At 36.0% G+C, this 10,385-nt stretch overlaps 1 protein-coding gene across 5 annotated transcripts; it reads left to right on the top strand.

The window, feature by feature from the left end:
• The first annotated feature begins 1,516 nt into the window (after positions 1-1,516).
• On the top strand, positions 1,517-7,384 carry LOC131156671 (splicing factor-like protein 1). 5 transcript variants are annotated; one of them, XR_009137052.1, is made up of 3 exons: positions 1,523-4,270; positions 5,351-5,445; positions 7,131-7,384. XR_009137052.1 is itself a non-coding variant. In XM_058110534.1 (2 exons), exon 1 carries the CDS (start codon positions 1,583-1,585, stop codon positions 4,223-4,225), a length of 2,643 nt encoding a protein of 880 aa, XP_057966517.1. In that variant the 5' UTR covers positions 1,517-1,582; the 3' UTR covers positions 4,226-4,270; positions 7,131-7,384. The 5 variants fall into 5 exon arrangements, 3 of the variants coding, with proteins under 3 accessions (XP_057966517.1, XP_057966516.1, XP_057966518.1); XR_009137051.1 differs by having other exon boundaries at positions 7,016-7,384; XM_058110534.1 differs by lacking the exon at positions 5,351-5,445 and having other exon boundaries at positions 1,517-4,270.
• The last annotated feature ends 3,001 nt before the right edge of the window (positions 7,385-10,385 follow it).

The raw sequence follows: 10,385 nt of genomic DNA, 5'->3' as shown, positions 1-10,385 counted from the left end.
CTTAAAATCGGGTATACCCACTTATGATTGCAACTGTTAAAAAAAAAAAAAAAACTTTCATAGGCAAAGAATGACAATTTTTCTGCAACATTCATATATAGAAGTTTTATATCCATAGTATGTCCAACTTTTATAAAAAAATTGACAAAGTCTCCTTTTAAAATCATGTAAATCCATCTTTGATCGCACTTGTTAAAAAAAACTTTCATAAGTAAAGAATGACAGTTTTTTCACAACATTCATATACAAAATTTATATATCCATAGTATGTCCAACTTTTGTAAAACATTCGGTAGAGTCTCCTCTTAAAATTGGGTATACCCATTTCTGATCGCACTTGTTAAAAAAAAAAAAAACCAACTTTCATAAGCAAAGAATGACAAAATTTTTTCACAACATTTATACACATAATTTATACATCCATAGTATATCTAATTTTTGTAAAAATTTCAATAAAGTCTCTTCTTAAAACCGGGTATATCCATTTCTGATCGCATCAATTAAAAAAAAAAAAACAACTTTTATTGGCAAAGAATGACAAAATTTTTTCACGACATTCATACACAAAAGTTATACATTGATGGTATATCTAACATTTGTACAAATTTCGGCAGAGTCTCCTTTTAAAATTGGGTATACCCATTTCTGATCGCACCTTTAAAAAAAAAAACCTTTCATAGGCAAAGAATGACAACCGTTTTTCACAACATTCATACATAGAAGTTATACATCCATAGTATGTCTAACTTTTGTAAAAAGTTCGATAGAGTTTATCTTAAAATCATGTATACTCATTTATGATCACACCTGTTAAAAAAAAAAAACAACAACAACTTTCATAGGCAAAGAATGATAAATTTTTTCACAACATTCATACATAGAATATATACATCCATAGTATGTCCAACTTTTGTAAAATTTTATGTAGAATTTCCTTTTAAAATTGAGTATACCCATTTTTGATTGCATTTGTTAAAAAAAAGCAACTTTCATAGGTAAAGAATTACAAAGTTTTTTAATAACATTCAAACATAAAATTTATACATTCATAGTATGTCCAATTTTTGTAAAAATTTTGACAGATTTTCCTCTTAAAAGCGCGTATACCCATTTTTGATTGTACCTGTTAAAAAAAATTAACTTTCATAGGTAAATAATGACAACGTTTTTTCACAACATTCATACACATAAATTATACATTGATAATATGTTTAACTTTTGTAAAAAAAAATTTGCAGAATCAATTCGTAAAATCAAGTATACGCATTTTCTGATCTATGTCTCTTGGCTTCATATGATTGTAGACAGAGAGAAAGAAGGAAGACGAGATTTAACCAAGTAAAAAATGTTATTCCAAGTAATATTTTTTAATTGCCACGCAAAGCCGATGGGAAGCTCGTACAAATTTAAAAATAAAAAAAATATTGGATGAGACGCATCATTTAAGAAATAAAATTTCACCGAACTGGTTTTAAATAATTTTAATTAAAATAATAATAGAATCGGAAAAAGCTCCTCTGTCCTTGGCCCTTGGAATTAATTTTTAGGTTAGGAGTCTTAGGACTAGAAGTAGAAGTCGAAGATGCAACTGTTGGTTATAACGGGAACGCGGGAACACTGTAGAATTCTCTCTTACGACCCCCCAGTGAACTCCGTCGTGACTGCGCTTGCATTCAGCTTACCCTATCTCCAGCTACCCCCTCGTGTGCAGCCTATGGAATCCTTTGAATCAAACCCTAACCCACCGATTGAAACCCTAGAATCTCCGCCGGAATCTTGCACGCCAGCTCTGCAAAATCCAATTCGAAACTCACCCGAAGCTCTAATACCGTTCCAGCCTCTGGAAACCCTAGCTTCGTCTGATCAGTATCCATCCGAAGCCCCGGATTTTGATGGTGGAAATCCGGTGCCGCCCTCGGGAACCTTAGAAGAGAGTGATATAAACCCATCAGAAATCTTAATTCGAGGAGGAAGCTACGAGCTTCATCCAGGAGCTGAAGCTTTTGATGACAGAAACCTGAGAAATTCATCCGAGAAAAACTCAGAAAATGGGTATCCTGGAAATAATCAGCCTGAGAATCATCAGTTTGATAAGACGCAGGAAATGGAAATTGCGAAGCCACTAGTGTCGGAAAATGGGGTTGTGAATAATCTCAATGGCACCGACAAGGACTGCTCTGGTGGGGAGGAGGAGACAACGAGTAGGCGCCGTCGGCGGAGCCGTTGGGACCCCCCAGGGGACTCGAACAACCAGGGCTGTGAGACGAAGAAGAGGAGGTCGAGGTGGGCGGATGATGAGCCAAAGCCTGTTGTACAATTGCCAGACTTCATGGGAGAATTTATGGGAGGTATTGAATTTGACACTGAGATTCGCTCACTTAACAGTAGACTTATTGAAATTAGTCGGATGTTGCAATCGGGTTTGCCCTTGGATGATAGACCTGAAGGCGCACGTTCGCCTTCCCCTGAGCCTATCTATGATAATATGGGGATTAGAATAAATACTAGGGAGTATCGTGCCCGTGAAAGGTTGAACAAAGAGAGACAAGAAATTATATCACTAATTATGAAAAAGAACCCTACATTTAAGCCCCCAGCAGATTATAGACCTCCAAAGCTTCAGAAGAAGCTTTATATACCAATGAAAGAATACCCAGGTTACAATTTTATTGGACTTATAATTGGGCCAAGGGGAAATACCCAAAAGAGAATGGAAAGAGAGACAGGTGCAAAAATAGTGATTCGGGGAAAGGGTTCAGTGAAAGAAGGGAGGTTGCAACAGAAGAGGGATTTGAAACCAGATCTTTCAGAGAACGAGGATTTGCATGTTTTGGTGGAAGCTGATACACAAGAGGCTCTTGATGCTGCTGCGGGGATGGTGGAGAAGCTCTTGCAGCCTGTGGATGAAGTGTTGAATGAGCATAAGAGGCAACAGCTTAAGGAACTTGCGGCCTTGAATGGAACTATAAGGGATGAAGAGTATTGTAGGTTATGTGGGGAACCGGGTCACCGCCAGTATGCATGTCCTTCTCGCACTACAACCTTTAAAAGTGACGTCCTATGTAAAATATGTGGCGATGGTGGACACCCAACAATTGACTGTCCGGTGAAGGGGACAACAGGAAAGAAAATGGATGATGAATATCAGAATTTCTTGGCAGAATTAGGGGGGACATTACCTGAGTCAGTGACCAAACAAACTTCTACCTTGCTTGCTCTTGGTTCAGGTACTTCAGGAAACAATCCTCCATGGGCCAGTGGTAACAGTGCTGGGATTGTTGGTAATACATCTAGAGCTGGATTGGGCTTAAATGCAAGTAAACCCATAAAGGAATTTGATGATACAAATTTGTACGTTGGGTACCTGCCACCCACTCTCGGGGATGATGGTTTGATCCAATTATTTTCACCTTTTGGTGATATTGTCATGGCTAAGGTTATCAAGGACCGGGTAACTGGATTGAGTAAAGGTTATGGTTTTGTGAAGTATTCTGATGTTCAACAGGCTAACAATGCAATTTCTAGCATGAATGGTTATCATCTAGAAGGGCGAACACTTGCTGTGAGAGTTGCAGGTAAGCCCCCTCAGCCTGCTGTGCCTCCAGGCCCTCCTGCAGCAACGGTGTCTGCATACCCTGCTTCAAATCAGGCTGTTGGTGGCTATCCATCTCAGCAGTATACAACTGGTGCTACCCTCGGGAATACACCTCCAGGGAGTTATGCTGGTGCCCCTGTTCCATGGGGCCCACCTGTTCCTCCTCCTTATGTTCCATATGCTCCTCTACCTCCTGGTTCGAGTATGTATACTCCTGTCCACAGTCAACCTGTGCCCCCTTATGGCATTCAGTATCCATCAGCAATGCAGGCTGTTCCCTCTAGTGTCCTGACTCAGACAGTTTCTTCCAGTGAAACGCAACAAAAGTTCCTCCCTGGGGTACAGTCTGAAAATAGGGCATCTGTTCAACTGGCACCTGCAAATATATATGGGAACTCTGTAATGCCTCTGAATACTCAACCAACATATGCAACATCTTCATTAGGTTACCCATCTTACTACAGTGTAGCTCCTTCACCATTACACCCTTCAACAGTGGAACAATCACAGAGCATGGCAAATGTACCTTGGGCTGCTAATGCTCCAGTCCCTCCTCCTGTATCATCTGCAGAAAAGGCAACCTATGGTGCAAATGCAGAGTATGAGAGGTTTATCTCAGAGATGAAATGATGTGGTTCCTATCCCAATATTGCTGGATTGCTTCTGGGCTGAAAAGTAAGTTTCTACATTAGTTGGTTTCTTTTTGACTTTTCATTATTATACTAATTTGCCAGAACTTTTAGACTATTTGGCGTCAAACTGACAGCATGTCTTATTTGGCACCACCAGACGTGTGAACTACATTTGAACCTATATGAACCTAATTGTTTATTTGTAGAATAACCTTTGAGTTTGCCTCTATGGAACTCATGCTTTAAAATTTCTATGTTGCTGTATAATATTGTCCAGTGTTTTTCCAGTTTGTGTAAAACTTTAAGACAGTCCTTGTGAGTACTAGGGTTTGGTAATGTCAGGATTGGAGGTCTGTAGAAATCCCCATAACATTCCATTTGTTCCTCCCATGCAGTTATGCAGAGCTCTGTTACCCTTGACCAATAGAAATAAGCTGCTGTTCTTTGCCTGTGATTTACCTTCAATTTGGTTGGCTTGAGGTTAGGCTCTTGTTCCACTGAAAGTAGAGCTTTCAGTGTTTGTGAGGTCAGGATTCAAATTTCCTCCTATCCTGTGGTGTTTAGTGTTCTGATCTGTAACAAACAAAAATAAGTTGTCTTTAACTATCTGTGAGTTACCAGGATTCAGAGGTCAGCTTGTTGTTTCATTGAAATCGAAAGCTTGAAAGCATTTTTTTTTGGGCAAGTTGGGGGAAGGGGGCTGGGAAGTCTCCAGTCTGCACTGCTACCAGCCAGTCTGTTTTGGAATTTCATTTTGCATGAGGCAATTTCATCTTTATTTTATATCTTTTTCTCATGCAAATATTAGTTTCTTGAGAATACCATCTTTGCAATTAGTGTTAACTATTGATGGTAACAATGATTTATTTTTTAATTATTTGTACATCTGGAGTAAATAGGAATGGTGATTGTGACATGTTGGTTTGACTGGGTTGATTGTTTGTTGGGTATCAAGTGTTACGAATCTTCCAATCTTAACCCCTTGAAATGGTTCCCTCCTCCCTTGTCTATACATAATATGCACTTGATGGGACAAGGATCTTATTTTAACTAATTTCATGATTTCCTAGTTTATTGTTATTTTCATTTTATTCTGGGATTTAACTTGTTCTTCTGTTGGAAGAATTTTAAAGGTGACAACTAAGAACTTACATCACATTTGGTTTGTGGAATGGAAAGGGATGACAATTTTAGTGGAGAACATGAAGAAATTAAGTGGTAATTTCGATTCCATTCGGCTCCATTGCATTGTATTCCATTCCTATGTGCCAAACATGTGGTTACTAGTTAGTGTAGTCATTCCTTGAGCATCAACCTTTTTCTTGATCGATTGCAGGAAATTAAGCTTTAATAAATTTTTTTTTGATAAATACAGAATTGTATTAAAAGAGAGAAGAATGTACATGTGAAAGAAAATGAGAAAAAAGAAGGAAAAAGCCAAGAAGAATACGAAATGCGAATGTGAATTAAGGAATGAACATATTCACAATAAGTTAGGCATAACACTAGTAGAAGATAAGGGAGGGGCGGTTTGGATGGTTTGGGCATATGCAACGCAGATCCATTAGTGCACAAATGAGGAGTGTATTAGTCAATGTTGTTGGTAGTAGAAGGGGTAGGAGTAGGCCTAAAATAACATGAACTGAGATAGTGAGGAAGGATTTAATAACTCTTAAGGTGTTTGAGGAAAATGCTCTTGAACATATGAACTGGCGGAAAAGGGTTTGTGTCGCTGATCCCGCCTAGTGGGATTTAAGGCGTGGTTTTGTTGTTGTTGTTGTAATAAGAAATCCTCTGTTTACATCAATAAAAAGACTAGCTACAAAGATCACAGAAAAAAATAGAAAACAACTCAATGAAGCAAAGCCAACCAAAACTCTTCCAAAGAAATATGACGAAGAAAACCATTTGCTGACACCCACAGCAACACAATATAAACCCCACTACCTAAATTGTTAGTGTTAGCCATACCTTTGAAAATTCTGGAATTCCATTCCAATCAAACATACCAATTAATAGCCATAACAGTGCACTGCCAGAAAGCTTTCCTATCCTTTCCCTTGCCAAAACCCTCAAATGTAATAGTACGAAAAGCCTTCAATGTGGAGGGGCAAACCCAGCTTTCACCAAATATATCAAATAATTTATTCCAAGCAGCCAAGTGAAAGAACAGTGAAGCAACAAATATGAGCAGTCTCTCCACTTCTCGAACAAAGGACACAAACATCAGGTGACAGGGCCTTATTAGGCCTTTTCTTTTGAAGCATATCATTGATTTTGATTCTTTCAATTATCGAAGTCAGCTTTTGTTTTTGAAGGAGCGTTAACTTTCCTAATCAAAGAATAAAAAGCAAAATATTGACAATGTTCCATTGGTATTGTGTTATTTTGTGGTCTTTGAAGGTTTCATTTTATTTAGTGTAAAACTAAAAAAAAATGTTATGTTGGCTAACTATAAAATTACTCTTTATTTGCTCGGAACTTCATTTTATTTAGTGTAAAACTAAAAACAAATGTTATGTTGGCTAACTATAAATTATATGTATATCCTCTGTTATTGTTGCTCTATTTCCCTTCATCTGATCATTCTATGAGCCTTGTTATGTGGTGGATGCAAAAGTACTATTTTTTTTTTTTTTAAAAAATTTTGCCTATATTTTAAAACTTACATTTCGTAGTCCTTACAGAAGAAGTTATTAATGGTGCCCATTTTACCACTATGTATGTAGTTTTCTTGTTTTAACATTTCTTAACTCTTCCTCTTTGTAATTATTGTAATGTTTGACAGGCATAATGTGTCTTGGAGCTCTTGTGAACCTGATTTCTTACATCTTGCCATGACATCTTGTTGGAAGTTTGGAACTCACATCTCTAACCTTGCTGTACTGTTATGAAATTTGCAGAGACTTGGATAAAAAGTTCGGTTAATTCAGTTATCAATTTTGGAGAAATCGTCACAAAAGTTATTTGGATCTCCTTCTCTAAGACATAAATCTTGTCTTCTTGTTGATGTTTATTGCATTCATGCAGATTTTGGTTGGTGTTGTTTTATTATTATTAGCTCATTTTAACTTCCTTGAATTGTTGGTTGCTCACCGCTCACCTTGTATGTTTTACTTTCCATTTAACTTCTTGGGTTGATCAAGCATTTCATCAATTGCTTGGCTTGCTTTTACCATTGGTAATTTCCATTTTCACCTCAATGATTGTAATTTATCCTTCTTGCCATGCTATTGAAGGAGCCTGATCTGTGCCACTTTCATCCTTTTTTCTCAAAGGCAATTGAGCCTTGAAAAATGAAGGTATTTTAGGGTATGTGAAAATAATTGTGCATTTTATGGCTTGGTTTTAATCTTCTTCATTTTCTAATTTCTCTGTGGTGGTACTCTGATTTCTTCTTTAGTTCTTTTGTGGCAGGTAAGAGAACTTATATCTGCGCTGGATTTTGGCATTCGTTTACTGTTATACTATTTACTTTGTAGATTTGTAGCAACTAATTTTCTCAAGAATTCCTTGAGAACTCCAACACTTGAATATATCTTAAAATATAAACTAAGTTCTCAGAAACTTGAAATGATGATTTGAAAGTAAACAATTAGAATCAGCGGTGACAGTTCAATTTGAAGAACTGAGCTGCACCCATTTGGTTGGAGTGCATTGCTTAGAATGGTGTGATTTTGGTTGGGGTTGTTTATATTTGTAATTTTTTGTTTTAACTTCCATGACTTGCTGGCTGCTCTCCTTTTGTGTTGTTGCTTTCTATTTTTAATTCTTGGGTTAATTAAGCATTTGTGTCAGTGACTTGACTTTGCTTGCTTTTTAACATTGGGTGATAGCCATTTTCACCTTGACAATTGCTAAGTTCTCCTTGCCACGCTACTGAAGCAGCCTGATCTATGCCAGTTCCATCTCTTTTCCCAAAGGCACTTGAGCCTTGAAAAGTGAAGGTGTCTTGTGGAATGTGAAAATAATTGTGCATTTCATGGCTTGGTTTTAATCTTCTTCTGTTCTGACCTCTTAGTGGTGGCACTCTGATTTCTCCTTTGGCAGGTAAAAGAACTCATATCTGCACTGGATTTTAGCTGTTGTTTATTATACTATCTGTCTTTGCATATGATTTAAAAACTAAGGTCTGTTTTAGGTGCAGAAAACTGTTATGTTTTGTTTTGTTTTTTCTTGTTTTCATTTTATATTTTTAGTTTTCCAAATAATAAAAATATGCTGCATTGTTTTATGGTTTTCCAACATTTTTATACCAAAGTTGGAAAACATCTTTTATTTATTTATTTATTTTTTAAAATTGCTTTCTAAGTTCTCCATATAAATGTTGAAAAGCTTTAAAACAAGGTGACGTTTTTGTAGTTGTTTGGAAAGCTAGAGATTGAAAATGAAATTGTTTTTTCCCAATTATAGGCCGTAATATTCTCAAGAATTACTTGAGAACTTTGAGCCTTAACTATACCTGGAAATATAAACCAAGTTGAAATATAATCCAAGGTTATGCTTGGTGACATTTTTGATTTCTGATAAAAAAATGTCTTTTGCTAGAATTAGAATACAGAAAAAGATGTGTTGTCATCATAAAGAAAATTACATCAAATATTTTTATGAATCCATAACATGAAATGGACAAGGATTCACTATTCCTAAACTTCACTGTGGGAATGTCCATTGGTATCCTATTCTATGTTGGACAGAATAACACAATTCTTTTATATGAGTAACATTTTTTTTGGTAAATTATTATATTTCTATATATATATGTATGTATTATTATATTTTCATCTTATTCTCTTTTATTTTGAGGAATAGATGTTTGTGAACCAAACATAGTCTACATCCTTAGAAACTTGCAATGATTGGATGAGAGCTAAAAGATAACTAGACGATGCGGCATAGAGGGAAGAAAGGAAGGAGGAGAATTTTTTTTGGGGGGGGGGGGGGGTGGACTGTATATGCATTACACTGTTTCTAGAAACCACATTCATGGACATCTTTCATCACCAATGGTTTTGCAATTTTTTTTTTTTGACACTAGAGAAAAGTATGAAATGGCTTGATATTGTACCTATAGTATGATAAAAGGCATTCCTTTATTATTATTATTATTATTATTATTATTATTATTATTATTATTTTGTAGCAGCTGTTTTGTTTGAGTTAAACCACAATTCAAGGGCGATTTATTGTCTAAACAATATGATAACATGAATGGTCTGCTGATGTGGCACTCTGTAAGGAATTTTATAGATAGCTAGAATCTTCACTCTTATAAATTTTTGATGTGGAAACTTGGAGGATTGATGTGTTGCTGAAGCCCACAGCACACTGCACTACTACAGCTTCTTCTTTTATTCTTGTCTCACATCGGTTGAATAGTATATGGGAATTTCTTTCACTTCCTATAAATGCCCTACAATGCTCTCCAATGTTTGCACCTTCAGATCATGGGCTTTCAATTCATTTGGGCCTAGACTTACTTGGGCCGAGGCTTTGGCTATTATAATGTAGCAAATCTTGGCCTTAGGGTGAGTTTGGGCCCCCTTTTTAAAAGTAAAAGCTGTCTTTAATGTGTTTAGTAATCAGTTTTCCCGGCTTTTAAAAGCTAGCTTTTAGCTTTTTTGGGGAGATTTTAGGAGTGACAGATTTGAAACTTTTAAAAGCTAGAAATTAGTTTTTTCTCCGACAAATTATTCTATTCCATTGTTAATTTTTTTCAAATATTACAAAACTATCAAAGCATTAATTATATTTTCTAAAAATACATATCCATTTAATCATTTTAAATACTTTTAAGCACCTTACAAATTTTTAACCAAACACTCAAAATCAGTTTTTCTAACAACTCCTTTTCCGTTGGGGGCAAAACATTTTTTAAAAAATATGAATGAGTTCCTTTTCATCAGTTTTTTTAAGAGGTTCTTTTAAAAAGCCACAAAGGGGCCAAACTAAGCCTTAATGGCTTATATAGTTAAAAATTTTGAAAAATTGAAAATAATCAAACTGAACCGTTAGATCAATGGATTGTGAATTTCTTAAAATGATTGTTTACGGTTTGGTTTTGGTTTAGTATTTTTATAAACCGAATAATTTGGTTCGGGTTTTGGTTTAGGCCATAACCAAATCGAATAACACCGAGTTCACCCCTAATAGCCAGT

This window comes from Malania oleifera, chromosome 5, assembly GCF_029873635.1.
Source record: "Malania oleifera isolate guangnan ecotype guangnan chromosome 5, ASM2987363v1, whole genome shotgun sequence".
Lineage (NCBI taxonomy): Eukaryota > Viridiplantae > Streptophyta > Magnoliopsida > Santalales > Ximeniaceae > Malania > Malania oleifera.
Note: the sequence above shows the minus strand (reverse complement) of the source record. Positions and strands in the feature narration are given on the sequence as shown.

What these genes read in the sequence shown, in the direction of transcription:
- LOC131156671 (XM_058110534.1), top strand. Translation starts at nt 1,583, where the DNA reads ATGCAACTGTTGGTTATAACGGGAACGCGGGAACACTGTAGAATTCTC.